General features: G+C 48.2%; 1 protein-coding gene across 1 annotated transcript in view; it reads left to right on the plus strand.

Moving 5' to 3' along the window:
- The window catches only part of INPP4B (inositol polyphosphate-4-phosphatase type II B), an 853,440-nt gene that overhangs the window by 7,940 nt on the left and 824,977 nt on the right, over window positions 1–20,523 (plus strand). The window contains exons 2-3 of the mRNA XM_030192243.1: window positions 4,941–5,059; window positions 10,762–10,878. Coding sequence (XP_030048103.1) covers window positions 4,941–5,059; window positions 10,762–10,878 — 236 coding nt within the window. The remainder of the gene's footprint in view (window positions 1–4,940; window positions 5,060–10,761; window positions 10,879–20,523) is intronic.

Consider the following 20,523-nt stretch of genomic DNA (forward strand, 5'->3'; position numbering starts at 1 on the left):
CCGAGGTCCTCTTCTTCCGGCGCAAGGCTTCGTTCTGTTTCTGTGAGTCTGACGTCCTGCATATACAACGTGCAGGACGTCAGATCACTGCACTGACCCAACCCCCGCCAGCCGAGGTCCTCTTCTTCTGGTGCAAGGCTTCGTTCTGTTTCTGTGAGTCTGACGTCCTGCATATACAACGTGCAGGACGTCAGATCACTGCACTGACCCAACCCCCGCCAGCCGAGGTCCTCTTCTTCCGGCGCAAGGCTTCGTTCTGTTTCTGTGAGTCTGACGTCCTGCATATACAACGTGCAGGACGTCAGATCACTGCACTGACCCAACCCCCGCCAGCCGAGGTCCTCTTCTTCTGGTGCAAGGCTTCGTTCTGTTTCTGTGAGTCTGACGTCCTGCATATACAACGTGCAGGACGTCAGATCACTGCACTGACCCAACCCCCGCCAGCTGAGGTCCTCTTCTTCTGGTGCAAGGCTTCGTTCTGTTTCTGTGAGTCTGACGTCCTGCATATACAACGTGCAGGACGTCAGATCACTGCACTGACCCAACCCCCGCCAGCTGAGGTCCTCTTCTTCCGGCGCAAGGCTTCGTTCTGTTTCTGTGAGTCTGACGTCCTGCATATACAACGTGCAGGACGTCAGACCACTGCACTGACCCAACCCCCGCCAGCTGAGGTCCTCTTCTTCCGGCGCAAGGTTTTGTTCTGTTTCTGTGAGTCTGACGTCCTGCATATACAACGTGCAGGACGTCAGATCACTGCACTGACCCAACCCCCGCCAGCCGAGGTCCTCTTCTTCCGGCGCAAGGTTTTGTTCTGTTTCTGTGAGTCTGATGTCCTACAACGAGCAGGACGTCAGACTCAGAAACAGAACGAAGCCTTGCGCCGGAAGAAGAGGACCTCGGCTGGCGGGGGTTGGGGTCCCCCGCCAGCAAAGGTAGCCGATTGCGGCGGCGGGGGAGGGTTGGCGGTGGGAGGGGGGTCGAAAGGGTCATCGGCAGGGGGGTCCAGGGCCCAATCTAAGGGGGCCCAGGCCCCCGTGGCCCTACATAGTTACGTCACTGCTCTAGCCATCTCCCTTGTATTGCAGCATTGTTCTAACTTCCTTTAGAAAAGCAGGGCTACAGTATATTTCCAGACATGCAGCTGAGCAGATCCTAACATCAGAAAAGCGTCTTCAAGTTTGTCATAGCTAGGTTTGCCAGGTGAAGAGGCTGAGTCACCCTAGGCCGTCATTTGTGGCTTTCCTCATTGATAATCACTCTCTTTTATGTTCCAGTCATAGCAGCAACAGTCCTCTGGCTATGGGGGTGGGAAATTTGGTTGCCTCCAATCTGGGTGCCAAATAACCTTTATATCACTGGCAGGCAAAGCATGGGGGTCTCTGAGAGGTGCCTGTGCCAGCCGAGGAGCAGGAGCCAGATTGGGCTCAAAGTGCCATTTGCTAGGCACTGCAGCTGAGCCAATGAGCTGGTTCAGGTACCTTTATTAAAAGGACCCATGAAAGCAATGCAGCCATTTGCTATTGCATTAAGATTGCTTAAAAGAAAAAATGACCTGATCTTCAAAGGCATTTATCCAGATAACAAGCTGACTGTGAATATTCATCAGCCAGGGCTGGCTCAAGGGATTGTGGTGCCCTGAGCCAGCTTGCATCAGTGTACCTCTCTAATAGGTGACTCCCCCCATCGCCATGCTCCCTGCATCAGTTCTATCCCCTCCCCCCCTCGGGTTTCACAACTCTCCCTCTTTCTTTTTGTCCAGTGTGTCTCCTCTCCCCAGCTCTCTGGCCTAGTCTGTCTCTCCTTACTGTAAGTCTGGCTTTGCTTCTTTTCCTCCTCCACCCACCCACCACCACGAGTTGCCAGCAGCAGCAACTTGAAAACATGCTACCTTTGGCCAGTCCCTGGGTCTTCCTTCTACCGTGTCCCGCCTCCTCTGATGCAATTTCCTGTGGGTGGGACACGATAGAGGGAAGACCCAGGGCCTGGCTGAAGGCGGCAGCTCACGCACAGTTTACAGTACCACAGGGTGGAGGGAGGGAGAGGAGAAGGAGTGATGCCAGACCCATGAGAAGAGGGGTGGGGAGATATGCTGGAGCGGGAGAGACGAAGAGATGCCAGACCTGCAGGGGGAGGGGGAAGAGAAGGCTTTAACCATTAGTCCAGGTGATGTCAGAGGCTGGGGATTTTGGCATCAGCAAAAGCCTCACCTGGTCCAGTGATTAAGCTGACCCTGTCAGCAGGTGTATCTGGATAATGTCAAGGCAGTTTTGGGACAGAGCAAGGGAAAAGCTGGAAGTTAATGGGTTACTGGTGATATTAACCTTCTGGATAAATTTAAGACAGCAAAATGGCTTGCTTAACTTTATACACCATGTATTTGTTCATACCGGAATCGGCTATCACCGTTAACGGTAATATGTAAGCAGTGGTGTGCTGGTAAATGTTTAACAACAGGCTCTCTCCCCGGTCCACCTCTGCGTCCCCCCCACCCAAATTGCAGAGCTGGCTATAGCCGGGGAGTGAGCCTCGGGGGGGGGGGGGGGGGGGGGGCAATGCATTACTCCAGGAAAAATTTTTTTAAATGATCCCAGGTTCCAATCTAATTCATGTTTAAAGCGGGATAAAATGCCATAAATAAGTAAATAAATATAAACTTTTAATGCTAAGCACCTGATTCTCAAAGTGGATGTGTTCCAATCATTATAATGAAAATAAAATGATTTTTTTTTTCTATCTTTGTTGTCTGGTGACTTTGTTTTTCTGATCGTGCTAGCCCAGTATCCGATTCTGCTGCTATCTGTCCTCTTAATTCCGTTTCCAGGGCTTCCTTTCCATTTATTTCTTTACTTTCCGCCTTTCTTCTTCATTTCTTGCCCTACATCTGTAAGTAAAAGCTGGGTCCTCCGCAGACTTGACTGTCCAGTAGATCCAGCTTCTGCCTATTTTCTTCATCCATGTGCAGTTTTTCTCCTCGCTTCCTTTTCCCTCATCTCATCTCCTTCCTCACTCTTCCCTCCCCTCCATCCATGTCCAGCATTTCTTCTCTCTCCCTTCCCTCTCCTCCACCCATGTCCAGCATCCCTCCTCCCCCCTGCCCTCCTCTCCCCCTGCTCTCCCCTCCATCCACCCATGTCCATCAACCCTCCTCTTCCCCCTGCCCTCCCCTCCATTCACCCATGTCCAGCAACCCTCCTCTCCCCCCTGCCCTCCCTTCCATCCACCCATGTCCAGCAACTCTCCTCTTCCCTGCCCTCCCCTCCATCCACCCATGTCCAGCATCCCTCCTCCCCCCTGCCCTCCTCTCCCCTCCATCCACCCATGTCCAGCAACCCTCCTCTCCCCCCTGCCCTCCCTTCCATCCACCCATGTCCAGCAACTCTCCTCTTCCCTGCCCTCCCCTCCATCCACCCATGCCCAGCAACCCTCCTCTCCACCCTGCCATCCCCTCCATCCACCCATGTCCAGCAACCCTCTTCTCCCCCCTGCCCTCCCCTCCATCCACCCATGTTAACCATCTCCTTCCAGCCTCCTCCCCCAGCAGCCCATATCAACCATCTCCCTTCTAGCCCCTCCCCTACTCAACGCCAGACATTTCCTGCCTTCTTCCAGCCCCCCCCCCCCACGATTCCCGCTCCCCAGGTCGTCCGTTCATATCCTGTCTGCCCTCAGCTTCCCGATAGCCCTTGTTTCCTTCCTGCCACCGCCCTGCCTTTAAATATTGTATTTTTTCCTCGAGTCGCAGCTCCGGCATTGAAAGCAGCAGGCTCGGCTCCAGCCTTCCCTGACATGGTTCTGCCCTCTTCTGATGTATTTTCTGTTTCCGCGAGGGTTGGCGCTGCGACTCGAGGAAAAATACAATATTTAAAGGCAGGGCGGTGGCAGGAAGGAAACGAGGGCTATCGGGGAGCTGAGGGGCAGACATGAGATGATGGACAACCTGCGGAGCAGAGGAGCCTGCAGCTCGTGGGGTGGGGGGAGGAGAGGCAAGCCGGCTCGCAACAACCGGCTCGCAAGATGCCAATAAATTTAACAACCGGCTCTTGCGAGCTGGCTCCAGCACACCACTATATGTAAGGCACATTGAGCCTGCAAATAGGTGGGAAAATGTGGGATACAAATGTACCAAATAACAATAAAATAGTAATAGTTAGCTATCTGAACAGCAGGCTCATTATCTCTGCTATCATGATAAGCACCAGTCACACCTTCCCGGAAATTTAGTGCCACTATCCAGATACTGATGCTAAATATCTGTATTTTATTTTAGTCACAGTGGCTGGCATTTAAAAACAATTCACCAAGCAAGGGTGCTGAATATGGACCCTAATTATTTTAGGTATTTTTAACCGTATTTCTTTCAACTTCCCCATTTAATTAAAAAAAGTAAATTAGAGATTATCTTAACAATGATTTTGACCTCACAGGTAGGTGTGTGTGTGGGGAGAGAGAGAGAGAGAGATGTTTATTCCATAGGCACAGAAGGGAAACATTTCCTTTTTCTAGTAAGGCCCAACAACTAGCTGCACATACTTAGAAATTCCACATCAGAGAGAAAAATCAGGGGGAGGAAGGAGGGAAGTCCATGTGAGGCTGAGTGATCCGATTTCATGGTAGGTTAGAGCTGGAAGTTGGAACCGTCACAGTAACTGCGAGTTGGCCGGCAGGATGTTGCAGCGTGTGTTATGTCTGCTCTGTCCTGCCCTGCCCCGGGCAGAAAAGGTTTTACCACTTCACGGAAATAAAATCCCAGTCCAGCTGTTTGGCATGTGACTTCCTAGTGCTTTAAAGGTTCTTGCAAGGGATTTCCTTTGCTAAATCGCCTCCAGTCTCCGCAGACTTAAGTTAGTTCTGCAGCTTAGGCTGAGTTTTTTGTCCCCCCCTCCCCCATAAGTTTCTCTATTTTTTTTTTTTTTACCCCTCTCTTCTGGTGCCCTTTGCAGCCTGCAAGGATCTCGTGACATGTGCCCGCGACAGAAAGCTGAACACATTCGTGCAAATCACAGTGCTGCACCCGGCAGAGCAGAACCTGACCCGCTATTTCAGCACTGAAGTCGTGGAGGTGAGGGCATTTTTTTTTTGTTTCTTCTCTGCCACCACACTCTTATTGCTCATGGTTGCGTTTCAGATTTTGCAGAATGCGAAAGCCGACTTTTGAGACAAGTTCCTGCATGAGTGTCAGCTAGCCAAGCAAACAGTGTGTCGGTAAAGGCATACCTGGAAATACTATGCCGATCTTGGCATGCAACCAGGAAAAACACAAGGAAATTAAGTTGCCTTTTCAGACGAGGTCTGTTTCGCTTTTAACCGACGGGAGGCAGAAAGAAAGACCTGGGGCTTGGAATGGCTGTGACAGTATCGGAGCCTGTGCACAAAGTGCAGACCTGAACGTGTTTCCCTCGATCAGGCTGCTTTGCAGGATATATTGGCAGTGCAGACGAGTCCTTTATGCATCCTGGCCAGCCTTTCACGAGCTCTGCTGTGCCTTTGGCTCATCTCGGTGGGAAAGTCAGACCTTGGTAGCCTGAGAAATGTGCTCATGTTTTCATGCTCCGAAAAGGAGGGTATGTATAGATTTTTTATAATCATAATCCTTTTGCTAGCGTAAGGTTGGTGGTCTGCTGTTGCTGGTGGGGGACTCAGGAAGTGGTTTAAGCTGAAAACTTCAGAGTTACGAGATAAGTGTTCTGTGTTCCATGAATGAGGAGGAAAAGAACACAGATACGTATTCTCTGAAAGCTAAAACAAGAAAATACGTTTCTCTTTTTTAAAAATGAAAACAACGACAAAAAAAAGGCAAGGAAGCATGTTAAGCAGCAGTTATGGTAAGTTGTTGTAAAGGTGTAATTTAATACCTGAAGTTACAAAGCAGGTGGGGGTGTGACTTTAAGCCAAGCTGATTGGTAAGGGAGATTGTCAGGAGGTGATATGGGAGCTATGTTATTGGCACACTATATAGAAAATCAGCCATAGCTTGGGGGGGAGGGGATGGAGCAGGCCCAGAATCTACAAAGATTGCCTTGTGGAAGCTCTGCACAGGTTTATGATCAGTGAGATTCATTTAGGCATTCCTAATTATTTTAGGAAACAATCTTTAATGAAATCATTGTTTTAAGGATTGCAGCAGTGGCATGGAGTTTGTGGATACTTTCAGTTCCCACTAAACAGATTTTTTTTATTTTTTTGTGGCTAGGAGAAAGTGGTCTGGCACATGCATTTAAAATGTGTTCAAGTAATACGCTTTCTGCCAATCCGTGATTATGACACTTGATATGTTTTACTTTACTGTGAGGTTTATTTCCCATTATGGATGTGGGAGTGGCTCAGGCCATTCAGCACCAAAATAACTGCTGGGCAGCTTAGCAAAATGATCAAAATATTCTGTGTATTCCCCAAGCAAATTGTAATGCAAAGGACATGTTCTGTTCCTTTTCATTTTATGTGCATAACTTGATTTCGTGCATGTATACACTGATGTTGCGAAGTGTTTCATGCGTGTTGATTTCATGCATGTAAACAACAGATTTATGCACAAAATGAAAGAAACAAAATAACAAACCAATTATTCTGGATTCTCTAAAGGGCGCGTGAGATGTGCATGGGACAAATTTGGGTAAAGAACCAATTGATGTCAATAATTGGGCGCCAACAATTCATTATTGATATTAATTGGCACCAATTTGAATTTGCATGCGCATCTTGCTGTGTGCTATTCTGTAACACTGCATACTCAAATCCCATAATGAGCAACCCAAAAGGACATGGGCGGGTCAGGGGTGTTCTATAACACAGTGTTTACAGAATACTGTGGATAGGTGCCCAAATTGAGCACCAGAAATTACACCTGGTTTCAGCAGGTGTAAATCCTGGCACCCGAATTTGGACACGGAGTTGGCACTACGTGCTATTCTATCAAGAGCGCAGAAAAGAGCGCCTTTATAGAATGGCGCCCAAATTTGGGTCCCAAAAAGCAACAAGGCGAACGATACGTAAACTCAAATGAACACAGCAGATCAGTGAACGGTCCAAAACATTCTTTATTGTAGAATCTCAAAAGTAAAAAACCCGACACAGGCCGTGTGTTTCGCCCAAAAAAGGTCTGCATCAGGGGCTATATATTATTCTTCAACATCAGGCCAACAGTGTGGTGTGTGATATTGACAACCAAATAGACTCACTTGAAACTGGAACAAAGAAAATTAAAAAAAAAACAGCATAATCTCTACTTCTGAATGGAGGGGTACTCCAGATGAAGTGGCAACGCACTCATATACAATCGTGTAATGCTGGAAAAAGTACCCCTCCATTCAGAAGTTGAAGAATAATATATAGCCCCTCATGCAGCCCTTTTTTGGGTGAAACACAGCCTACGTCGGGCTTTTTACTTTTGAGATTCTACAATAATGAACATTTTGGACCAGGGGCATAGCCAGACTTCGGCGGGAGGAGGGTCCAGAGCCCGAGGTGAGGGGGCACATTTTAGCCCCCCCCCCCGGCGCGCCAACCCCCCCCCCCCCCCCCGCCATTGCCGACCCTGCCGTCACCACCAACTTTGCCCCCCCCCCCCCGCCGATGACCCTCTGGATCCCCCCTCCTGCTGCCAACCCACCGTCGCCTACCTTTGCTGGCGGGGGACCCCAACCCTCGCCAGCCGAGGTCCTCTTCTTTCTACAAAAGGCTTCCTTCTGTTTCTGACGTCCTGCACGCACAACGTGCAGGACGTCAGAAACAGAAGGAAGCCTTTTGTGGAAAGAAGAGGATCTCGGCTGGCAGGGGTCGGGGTCCCCCGCCAGCAAAGGCAGGCGACGGGGCGGGGGGGGGGGGTCGAGAGGGTCGTCGGCAGGGGGGTCCAGGGCCCCACGTAACTACGCCACTGTTTTGGACCGTTCACTGATCTGCTGTGTTCAAGCCCAAATTTGGATGCCATTTATTGAATCTGGTGCTTAATGAAAAAGTTTTATGAAGTCAAACAAAAAAACAAAACAGTGTTGGGGACTGCACACCCTGTGTATTACAGGCCTTATTTTGTTTTCCATTAAACACATTTGAGTTGCAGTCAAACTTTGGTGAACTGTGTAGAGCAGAAGGCAAGTATTTCTGTCATTCATCTAGGGCAGTAGTTCTCAACCAAGTCCTCAGGACACACCCAGCTAGTCAGGTTTTCAGGATATCCAAAAATGAATGTGCAAGAAATTAATTTGCATACAATGGAGGTAGTGCATGCAGATTTCTCTCGTGCATATTAATTGTGAGCATCCTGAAATTCTGCCTTGCTAGGTGTGTCCCGACGAATGGGTTGAGAACCCCTGATCTGGGGTTACCAAACAGTCGGTAGAGTGAGGCGGAGCCAGGCCTGGTTTTGCTCCCTTTGTATGCAGGGACCTCTATTTCCTATCTTCTGAGAAAGTTGGAACTATGAGTGCCTGCATGCACTGAAAGTAAAACCTGTACCGGCTCATCCTCTCTGTATGGACGTGGAGCTACATGGGAACTTTACAGTAGTGTTTTAACACATTTGAAACAGGGACGTAGCCAGACTTCAGTGGTAGGGGGGTCCAGAGCTGAGGTGAGCGGGCACATTTTAGCCCCCTCCGGTGCCACCGCCCCCCATTGCCGACACCGACGCCCGCCCGCCATTGCCGACACCTCCAACAACTTTGACCCCCCCCCCCCGCCAATGCCCCTCTAAACCCCCCGCCCGCCGTCGCCTACCACCTTTGCTGGCGGGGGACCCCAACCCCCGTGAGCCGAAGTCTTCTTCCTTCGTTTGGTTTCTGATCGAGTCGTGCAGGACATCAGACTCACAGAAATAGAACGAAGCCCTGCAGATCGCAAGGCTTCGTTCTGTTTCTGTGAGTCTGACGTGCAGAACGTCAGACTCGGTCAGAAACCAAACAAAGGAAGAAGACTTCGGCTGGCGGGGGTTGGGGTCCCCGTCAGCAAAAGTAGCAGGCGGCGGGTTGGCGGCGAGAGGAGGAGGAGGTTGAGAGGGTCACCGGCAGGGGGGTCCAGGGCCAAATCTACGGGGGCCCAGGCCCCTGTGGCCCTATAGCAGCTATGCTCCTGATTTGAAATATAACAGGAGTGTATTTATGATTAAAAAACACAATGACAGGATTGCACTGTTTCGTGCACAGACATACTTCCTCATATCCAGAGGTATTTAAAAATGTCAGCTCTTAATGTACGACTAGAAATGTTCGTTCAAAGAGCACATATTATGGGTCTGTTCCACCAGAGATTCCAAGTTACCCAGTTCTAGGCGGGAGATTTTGAACACCCCCATCCTGTTGCATTATGGGACCTGCTGCACTGATTTCAGTGGGCAGGATCAGGCACTAGAAATCCCAACCAGAGACACAGAAGGATCAGCACGCTCTTACCTAAATCTTTACTTCCCAAGCTGCAAAGGGCTAAAATATAAAAAAAAAACGTATGCATCCAGCTTCTCTTACATAAGCACGCAATAATGGAATGCACTTCCAAACGTCACGAAAAGAATGCACGACCTAACAAACCTCCGGAAATCGTTAAAAACCTACCTGTTCACGAAGGCATACCAGAAAGAACCAACCTAAAGTCCTGAACTCTACAAAATAATCGAAACTCCTTCCGGAACTGGACAAAAACGAACTCTCTCTCCTTGATCACTGAAAATACACTGCCATCTTTGAACATTAACTCTAAACCATTCTGGATTTCTCCTACCGGAATTGGCAATCGCCATTACGCAGTGGTATTCCTAGGGGGACTGACACCCGGGGCGGATCGCCGATGCGCTCCGCCCACTGGGTGCAGCGCGACCCCCCCCCCGGTGAAAGGACACCCCCCCCCCCGTGAAAGAACCCCCCCCCCCCCAGGTGCACGCTGCTGGGGGGTGCCGCGTGCGCTTGTCCTTCCTTCGTTCCATGCTCCCTCTGCCCCGGAACAGGTTACTTCCTGTTCCAGGGCAGAGGGAGCATGGAACGAAGGAAGGACAGGCGCGCGCGGCACCCCCCCCAGCGGCGTACGCCCGGGGCGGACCGCACCCACCGCCCCCCCCCTAGGAACGCCACTGCCATTACGGTACTATGTAAGCCACATTGAGCCTGCAAATAGGTGGGAAAATGTGGGATACAAATGCAACAAATAAATAAATAAATAAATACTGCTTTGGGATATAAGTTCAAAACCAGGAATGGCCGAAAAAGTCTCCAGCCTGGAACTGAGTAAGTTGGCATCTCTGGTTTCACTTTCTGACAAAAGAGGTTATTTTATTTAGGGGATGGAATGGAATACACCAGCAGAATGTTTTGCTTGGCTGAGTTGACAGCACGAGAGGGGGGTTATTTTTATTTGCTGGTTGATTTAACCAGCCAACCTTTCTCTGCCACGGAAACTAGCATCCACTTAAATGGATACAAACTCTTAAATGGCAGCCAGTACTGAGGAAGTGATCTTATAAACTGTGCGGCCTGGAATATAAATTGTTTACCCCCACAAAGCACTGATAAATGGTATCAGGGCCAAAGAAGGGTGTTTATTACCTTCCTGTGACTCCCGCCCCCCCCCTCCTTTTTTGGTGTAATATAAATTCTTCTTGTATTTAAGTTTTCCAGCACTAGCATTGGTGTATTTAGGTCTGTTTCTTGACTGCAGAAATGTTTCTTTAAAACAAAAACAGCACCCTCTCTTGCTTGCTGCCTCTCATGTGTTAGCTTGCATATCACTCTGTCTCCCAGCTGCTACCTTGCTGTGTCACGACTGTGTACTTGTGCTGTGTAGGGAACAAGGGATCCACTGTTCCTGACTGGGGTGACGTTGCCGCCGGAGTATCCCATCTATGAGGAAACTAAAATAAAACTAACAGTCTACGATGTTAAGGAGAAATCTCAGGAAACTGTGAGTAACCCCCCAACAGCTTCTCATTTCTGCTTTGCTGATTTGGTGCCTTTCTTCCGCTTTGAGAGCAGGGGAAAATGGTTTATGCGCCACCTAAATCGAGGTGGTTCCTACTACCCGATCTTTTCCCTTTCTAGCTGTGCCATGAATAATCACTAATATCATTGTAGGCTACTGCTAAGTTTGGTTATTTTACTGTTGACCAGGGTTTTTAGTAACTAGGGGCCAGATGCACTAAACTTAAGGAGCCATCAACGAGCCATTAACGAGCAAGTAGTAAATCGTGGCATGCACTAAATGCTTCGAGCCATTTTCCGATCACGGTAGCAGCTAACAAAAATGGAGTGCAGATGAGCAAATTAGTACCCCAATGTGTATAAATCGAATTGTAATGAGATGCGCTACCATTTTCTGATTGCCTAACTGTGGAAAATCTAACGGGAGGTCTGTACCTCTCGTTGGGGCTGCGCAGCCTCTAAAAACTTCTATAAATGTAACCAAAAAAAAATTGGGAAAAAAAACGTCCAAGTGCTCGTCAGGGACGTCTAACACGAGCAGGACGTCTTCCTGCAGCTTTTGTGATGGGCATCCTCCTTGGACATGTTTTTCTTACCTGCAATTAGGAAGAACTTCTCTGAAGAAAAAAAAAAAAAGGACGTCCCTGTTTTTCTTACCTGCTTAAACTGAACACAACCACAGTTCTCTCAACAGTCCCCTCCAAGGTTGTTTTCAGCTTGTGCGCTCCCCCCCCCCCCCCCCCCCCAAGATCGGGATGTGTGAGGACGTCCTAATCAAAACTTTTTGGATGTCCCTCCCTCCAGGTCTCAGCCAATCACAGCGCGTTTAACCTTGAGGCTTTAACGATTTTTTAGTGCATCTTGCCCTAGGTCTGCATAAATTGGGACCTGTGCTAAAATAGTACAAGTCAGTATTAACATAACCCATCTTAACGGTAGCCCACATTGATAAATTCCTCCTTAGGGGTATAGTTATCAATGTGGGCTATCTTTAAGATATGTTATTTTACCAGTAACTCGTGCTATTTTTAGCACTAGATCCATTTTATGCAATAAGATCTAGTTACTGAAAACTGGGGTTAACAGTAAAATAGCACATCTTAACAGTTACCCATATTGATAGCATGCCTGCCCTCCTCCCCCCCCCCCCCCCCATTAAAGAAAAAGAATTGTCTCTAGAAATTGAAATCACTGCTCTATGTAATGAAAGTGAGCCAAGTATAGGACAATCAAGCAATTGTGACATCACTGATGAGGTTGGCTCTTAGGCGTTGGTGGAATGAGGCATTATGACATCACAATATCAGTTCTGGTTACCAAAGACTGAAACTCTTCACATTAAGGAGGGAGTTTATCGATATGGGCTACTGTTAAAATGTGTTATTTTACCACTAACTCATGCTATGTTATCACAGGTCCTGCTTTATTCAGTGAGATCTAGTTACAGTGAAACCTCGGTTTTCGTTGACTTCGGTTATTGTCAGTTTCGGTTTTCGTTGATTTTTTCAGTGAAAATTTGGCTCGGATTTCATTAGTTGCCTCGGTTTTCACTGCTAATTTTGTGAAAACAAGGGGCGACCCACGCGTTCTCCTGCTCTTTGTGGTGTTGTTTCTCATTGTGTGAGCATCACCCTGCGCGTTTAATGCAACGCACGCAAGATAAAATCACATGTGCTCAAATCTCATTTTCCCTGTTAAGTGTTTCCCTTGCTAATAAGTTAACCCTTTCCCTTTAGCTCCATCATGGGACTATATTTATTCTCTATCAAATGTGTTTTTGGTATGTATTTTGGAGTGTCTAGAACGAATTAATTGGATTTACATTGATTCTTATGGAAATAATTGCCTCGGTTTTCATCTGTTTCGGTTTTCATTGTTTTCAGACGGATTATCAACGAAAACTGAGGTATCACTGTACTGATAACGAGTTAACAGTAAAATAACACGTCTTAATGGTAGTCCACACTGATAACTAAGCTCCTAAATGCTGTGAAGGCTAGGAAGAGCTATGTGTGGCTGAAAGGGTTAACAGTGTGTGCCCTAACCTCTTTAATTCCAGCTGCAGACATGAATAAATTTGAGACCCATTAAGGGTGGAACCTGTTCTTTCCACAAATGTGGCACTGATCAGATAAAGCTGTTCCCATTACTTTCTTAGACGTATTGAAATCTCCCATTTTAAGATTAAGCAGAGTTAGGAATGTGATGATGTAGAATCACATTTTAACGTGATCTGTTATAATGTCTTCAAATTATACAGCATCCACCGCAGTTCATTGATTGCAGCAGATTCATGTGTGATGAAAGAGGAAATAGGTAGAATAATACCCAGGGCAAATGGGTGTGTAATTGTGAATACATATGACGGGAGCGCATACTTTAAATCGTTATCTGTTGATTTTCCGCTTCGGTCAGCAGTTGTTTTTCCAAGTCTGTGGAATTGGTCTTGTAGCAGTCGGTTTTTACGGTGTGCACGTATTAGAAAACTTTGCTGAAATGAAACTGAAGCAAATCTTGTGCAGAATCGTTATGCTGTAATCGTTTTCTTCTGTATTACATCGTCTGTCCAATTTCTGGCAGGAGATTTATTTTGCTTTTTCGGTGGCACTGGCATTGGCATTTGGCACCTGTGTCACTGTGGTGTTTTTAGTCCTGTTTCTTCCATCTAAAATCAGCATAACAGGTAGCCAACCTGCTTCAAAAGAGGATAGCACATTGCTGACCTAAAGTCTCCCTCTAGAAACAAAATGGCTTGGCAGCTTTTTGTACTGACCTACACATTTGAAGTCATGTGACCAAACTCCACGTTGCCCTCCTCCAACCTGTCTAACCCTGAGCAGAGCACTGTTTTTCTTTGCCTATAATTGAAGAAATTATAAAATTGCTTTCCTGTCCCACATTCCTTTGTAACAGAACTTAAACATTGAAATTGGTAACATAGAAATTGTTTTATGTATATTTCTAAAGCAGTGGTTCACAGCCAGTGTGTCCCCAAGAGATTGGGCCGGGGGGGGGGGGGGTCCCAAACATTTGGTATAGACAGCAAACCTTTGTTTCCCTTATAACCATTAGTGCCTGCAAGCCAAAGTTGCCAGGTCTGCGGGTTTCACGCCCAATTGGGCGGCTTTCCACGAACGGTTGCGGGCAATTTTTGCCGGCTGTGGGCTGCGGGAAATTGGGCGGCTTTTAAAAAGCCGCAGTGCGGATTTGGGCGCTTTTCTGGGGCTTCTATTGGTCCAATTTGGTCCAATAGAAGCCCCGCAGAGGCTGGGTTAATGACGTCGGCGGCTACGTCAGGGCGGGGTTAGTCATGTCGGCGGCTACGTCGGGGGCGGGGTTAATGATGTCAGAAGGTACTAAAGACATCAGGTGGGACTAAAGACATCAGGCGGGGTGATGACGTCGGGGGCGGGGTTTAACGTTGTGCGGGTTTTGGGCTGGTATTGGGTGGGGAAAAATTTTTCAATCTGGCAACACTGCTGCAAGCTGGGAAGACCAGCAATCCTGAGAGTCGGCTCCTTGAAATCCTTATAACTGGTCCCTATTTCTACTTCCTCACTACCCCCAATAATAACTGCTGCCCCCAGCCCCAACTGAAAATGTTGCAGGTCTGCTGTCTATTGATTCTGTTTGCTATATAGTTTCTGAGTAGTTTATGTGCAGGTTTTTGTGTTGCTTCACAATATCTGGCAGTGGAGGGATTTTGTGTTTCTGTATATATATATTTAGTATGACAAGTGAGAAATCGGGGACTGATGGGTTGCATACAGCTTTTTGATGCGGGATAGGCAAACTCATACTAAACATACAGTTAAACAATAAAATATTTAAGTGTGCTTTGTTCAGCTATGAATTTTACTGTTTGGTTTGATGTCTATCAAGTGTGTCAGAACAGAAGAAAGGTTGAGAACCATTGTCCTAAACCATTACCGTATTTTTCGGACTATAAGACCAGAAGACGCACCTAGGTTTTAGAGGAGGGAAATAGGAAAAAAAAAATTTTGCTTTTTCCCTCCTCTAAAACCTAGGTGCTCCGGTGCGTCTTGTCCGAATCCCTCCCTCCAAGTTCGGGATTGCCCTCAGGGTTACCTCCTCCCCCCTCCCCGGCCCTGTCACCACCTCTCTCCCCTTACTCACGCGATCTTCCCTGGTGGTCTAGTGACGTCGGGGCAGGAAAGAGCCCCCTCTTTCCTGCCCAGCGCGCTGCTCTCCATCCTCCTGTATGCATTGCTGCCTGACGGTCTCGGCGAGATTCAAAATGGCCGCCGAGAATTGAAGTCTCGGCGGCCATTTTGAATCTCACCGAGACCGTCAGGCTGCATACAGGAGGATGGAGAGCAGCGCGCTGGGCAGGAAAGAGGGGGCTCTTTCCTGCCCCAACGTCACTAGACCACCAGGGAAGATTGCGTGAGTAGGGAGAAGTGGTGACAGGGCCGGGGGGAGGGCGATCCCGAACTCGGAGGGAGGGAGTGCGGGCGGGCAGGTGGCCTGCCAGCCAGCCAGCCAGCCAAATCTCTACCTTCGGACTATAAGACGCACCCCCCATTTTCCTCCGAAATTTGGGGGGAAAAAGTGCGTCTTATAGTCCGAAAAATACGGTAATATGTAAAGCAAGTAAATATAGAACCAACTGTGTGGCTGCTGTGGGTGCTTGAATTCTTCCAGTATTGAGCAAACTCCTTGACTGTGTCCAGGGAGGGATAATTACAGTTGGGTTTAGCACCCCCAATCCTTTTGAAAAGTTAGCTCCTGTGCATGTTCGCATCCTCTTTTTGAACGATAGATGCTGGCGATGTAGATTAATATTACAAGAAGTGTATGCTCTGTAAGTAGAGTTTCAAATGACAGAAGTTCCTAAGTGAAGCTGTATTTTGCTGAATGTGCTGTGCTTTTATTACACCTATTCATTTAAGCAATTGAATTTTTAATGTGTGACCTGACAGGTTAAATAAAGTTCTAATATATCCTCATTTATGTTTTGAAGGAAGACTTAAGGACAGAAATTCACATAGCAGATAGTTCAAGAAATGGAAAAATCTGTGTAGGTTTTTTTTCCTTTTGTTTTCTTGGTTTTTTTTTTTTTTTTGCTTTTATCTGAAACCAATACTACCATATCTCTGAAATGCTTTTTTGGAAAGACATGGGGCCCGATATTTAGCCAGCAGCGGGCAACACATTTGCTCCTAACTGGATAAGTTGCGTGATATATAGCCGGTTATGTGCTAGGAGCAAGCCGGCATGTGATAATGTGAGCGACATAAAGGCATGGAGTTCGCATAAAATACAGGCAGAGAGCACTATGCAAAAAGGGAAATAAACAGGCCTGTTTGCTCACAGGTTTTTCACTCTCAACAAAGCCTCTTAAACATAGTCCTTGATCCTTGATAGGTTCCATATTTCAAGATGTACTACTTTTACTCTTGTTCAGGGTTCCTGCACCTTGTCCCAGGCACAGGTCTCGCAGGCTAAATATACAGTCACTTCTTACAGGCACTTGTAGTCTCTCTTTCATACAACTCACCAGTGTTAGTCAGCACTCAATCTCTTAGCTCTGAGGTTTTAAAGAAACTTCTATCTCACTGAAGCCTTGGCCTGCTGGTAATTACAGGATAACAATCTCTGTTGAGGGTCACTCCTCTTCCCTAGACTCTCCCCAAATACTGCAGCCAACAGGAACAATCTGAGAAAAGCAAGGCGCAGTGCCATGCAGGGTGCACGGAGCCAAAGATAACATGGCGCCGTGCTCCGACAGGCATGCACGCCGAGGACAGCGGGGAGCGAGGGAGGCACGGGGGCAGGATCCCGTCTCCAGATGCACCCCGCTGGGCAACAGGAGGGGCTAAGTAAAGGGGTTTAAAAGCCACTGGAAGGACCCTGGACGACCTCTTCCGGCGTCCAGGGCAAGCAGACTGCACCCAGCCCCCCCGCCCCAGTATAAATATGATTTATACATGTATATATTGTCGCAGCTTTGGCGGGGTACCCAAGCTTGAAGGTATTAGCTAGGCAGCTGGTAGCTGCGCTTACGGTACGGTACGGCCCTTGCTGTGCAGCGGGGAGCTCGGTTCACGATTGGCCAGTCTTGCTAAGGCGGCGGACTCGGCGTGGGGAAATGAGCCAGAGGTTGAAGCGGCTTGGGTATGCCCAGATTGTATAGATGTTTTGCATCACAAAATAAAAGCTGCGGCCAAAATTGTGCCATGTCAACAGAATACCAAGTGTGATGTCTTTATTGGGTTATGGTGGTAAATACAGTAAATGCTAGGCCTGAGGGGTCTCGGCTGCCTATGTTAAGTCCTCTGCACTCAGGTTCCTGTTCTCTCTCTCTCTCTCTTGGATAACCCTGTATCGGGGGGGGGGGGGGGGGGGGGGCTTGCTTCTGGAAGCCTGTACACTCAGAGCCTCACTGGTCCAGTCTGCTCCAGGGCACTTAACCACCTCCTGGCATGATCCCTGCCTCTCTGACTCAGTCTCTTGCATGGTAGTTTTAGTGCCACCATAGGCTGCTGCTATACCACTCACTCCCTCACATGGCAATATTCAGTGGGGATAACTGGTTATCTGCCACTTAATATTAGCAGTTAGTTGCCGATATGCTGTTTAACTGGTCAGCAGCCATGTCTGGCCTTTTAAAATAGCTTTGAATATCAGGAGGATTGTGTAACATTTAAAATGCATAGAAAAAAAAATAAATAGAGTGAACTCAAAAATGATATACAGTGGAAAAGGCTTCCTCTAATAAGAAGAGATTTTAATTCATTTCTGGCAAACTATTTAATTTGCTCTGCCTCACAGTGAAATAAAGCAAATTGCCAAACTACAGGCTAACAAATCACCAGGACTGGATGGTATTCACCCTTAAGTTTTGAAAGAACTGAAACATAACATTGAAAACCTACCACCAGGTATCAAATATTTTGACACCCACCAGACAGGACTTAACAAAGATCTGGGTTTTCTAGCCCATTATAAAGCACAAAATTGTATTGCTTTGTAAATTGTATTACTCTGTCACCTTCCTGTCTCCCTGACTCTCACCTATCCACCCCCCATCCTGTTAGACTGTCACTGAAATGCTTTGATGTTTTACTCAGATATACTGTCATCTACCAACATTTGCTTATTTCCGACCTGACGAAGAAGGGCAACCTTCGAAAGCTAATCAAGAAATGCATTAAGTTATCCTATATAATAATTCTCACCTCCAATGTTCGAATGTGCCTGGGACGGTGCCTCCCTCGGAGGTGGTCTGCTAGGTAGGCACGCACTGACGTCAGTGATGTCAGTGACAGCTGATTCTGAGGCAAGGGGAGGAGTAGGGAAACACACTCCTCCCCCTGCCTCGGAATCAGCTGTGACCCCCGCGTTACGGCCCCCTGGACCCCCCCTTCTGCGACCCTGTTGACCCCCCCTTCCTGCCGAAAACCGCCCCCCGCCGCCGTTGTCGACTATCTGTGCTGACGGGGGGTCCAAACCCCCGACAGCCGAAGTCCTGTTCTGCCCTTTGCGGCGTTGGTTCCTCAGTAATCTTCTCTTCAAGTTTCTGTGCGTGCGACAGAACGTCAGACAGAACGTCTGACGCATGCACAGAAACTTGAAGAGAAGATCCGTGAAGGGCAGAACAACACTTCGGCTGTCGGGGGTTTGGGTCCCCCGTCAGCACAGGTAGTCGACAACGGCGGCGGGGGGGGGGCGGTTTTTGTAGGGAAGGGGGGTTGACAGGGTCGCAGAAGAGGGGTCCACGGGGCCGTAACGCGGGGGGGTGAAAACGGAGGGAGGGCAGACTGTGGAACACCGAGGGACGGTGGGGGATTGCCTGCCTAGTGCCCGTTTCATTGGTTACAGAAACGGGCCTTTTTCCTAGTGTCCAATAAAAGAGGTATCATCTTATTTTCTTTTCCATGTTTTATTTCTATTGATTTACCTTTAAAAGTGGACTAACACGGCTACCACGCCTCTCTACTGCAACCTCATTAAAATCAACCACAGTTCCTAGAGACTGCAGTGTGGCCAGTTTTTAAAAAGGGCTCTCCAGCTGTGATCGGGGAAATTACAGACCAGAACCTGATAGTAGTACCAGCCAGAATGGCAGAAGCTGTTCTTAGAAACAAAATTTTTGGTTCAAGCCAACACTGACATAGCAAAGCCAGTCTCGATTTATTAGGAATTTTTTGAAGGTGTTAATAAACATGTGAATGAGGGTGAGGAAAGTGATGTGAAATGGCATTTTGGAAAGGATATCCAGCTCAGAATAAGGATGTACCAGGTTGGTACATTGCTAGTGTTTTAGGGGTCCTTTTACGAAGGCGCACTGAAAAATGGCCTGCGGTAATGTAGGCGCGGGATTTGGGGGCGCGCAGAATCATTTTTAAGCACACCTGTAAAAAAAAAGGCCTTTTTCTTTTTTTTTTTTTTTTGCTGAAAATGGACGTGCGGCAAAATCAAAATTGCCGCGCGTCCATTTTAGGTCTGAGACCTTACCGCCAGCCATACACCTAGTGGTAACGAATTTGGGCGTTAATGACCTACGCGTGTCAGATGCCACTTGGCGTGCATCTGCTACGCGCACGCCCGAAAATAAATATTTTCCAGACGCACGTTATCGGACGTGCGCCAAAAATGATATTACCACGGGAGCCACATGGTAGTCGGGCGGTAACTCCATTTTGGCGCGTGTTGGGCGCGTGTAGACGCTTACGCGGCTTAGTAAAAGGACCCCTTATTTAGTATTTTAGAATAGGATTTGCCGTTGTGTTTTAAAATACATGAGAAATGGACATCTATGTGGTAGTGACATCCAGCTTAAACATCCATTTTACAAACTGAAACATCCAAATTATGAAAAAGGCAAAACAAGGGACATGGATGTCATTGTGACAGCATAGGAATGTCCATTTTGTAAAATGGCTGCATAGACATCCATGTGGGGTGGAGTACATTAATGCAGGGGCGTATCTGCGTGGGGCCACAGGGGCCTGGGCCCCCGCAGATTTCGCCCTGGACCCCCCTACCACAGACCCTCTCCACCTCCCCCTCCCTCCCGCCCGCCACCAACCCGTCGCCGATCTTTGCTGGCGGGGGACCCCAAGCCCCCGCCAGCCGAAGTCCTCTCTTCCGTGCAGTATGCAAGTTGCAACGCTTCCTGTTCTTCTGAGTCTGACGTCCTGCACGTACAACGTGCAGAACGTCAGACTCAGAATTTGGAATTCAGTCTGACGTCCTGCGCGTTGTACGTGCAGGACGTCAGACTCAGAAGAACAGGAAGCATTGCAACTTGCAGCGGCGCAGCCTGCATGGAAGAGAGGACCTCGGCTGGCGGGGGGTTGGGGTCCCCCGCCAGCAAAGGTAAATGACAGCAGCGGGGGAGGGTTGGCGGCGGCGGGAGGGGGTGGAGAGTGTCATTGGTGGCGAGGGGGGGGTCTAGCAGTGGCGGGGGGGGGTACGGAAATGGCGGGGGGGGGATCGGTGGCGCCGGGGGAGGGGCTAAAATGTGCCCCCTCCCTCTGGCTCTGGCCCCCCCTACCGCCAGAGTCCAGATACGCCCCTGCATTAATGGTTAGAGAAATGGGCTGGGAATCTAGGTTCAAATCTCACTTCAGATTTTTGAGAATTTTGTTTTAAATTGTGA

Source organism: Microcaecilia unicolor, chromosome 2 (genome assembly GCF_901765095.1).
Source record: "Microcaecilia unicolor chromosome 2, aMicUni1.1, whole genome shotgun sequence".
Lineage (NCBI taxonomy): Eukaryota > Metazoa > Chordata > Amphibia > Gymnophiona > Siphonopidae > Microcaecilia > Microcaecilia unicolor.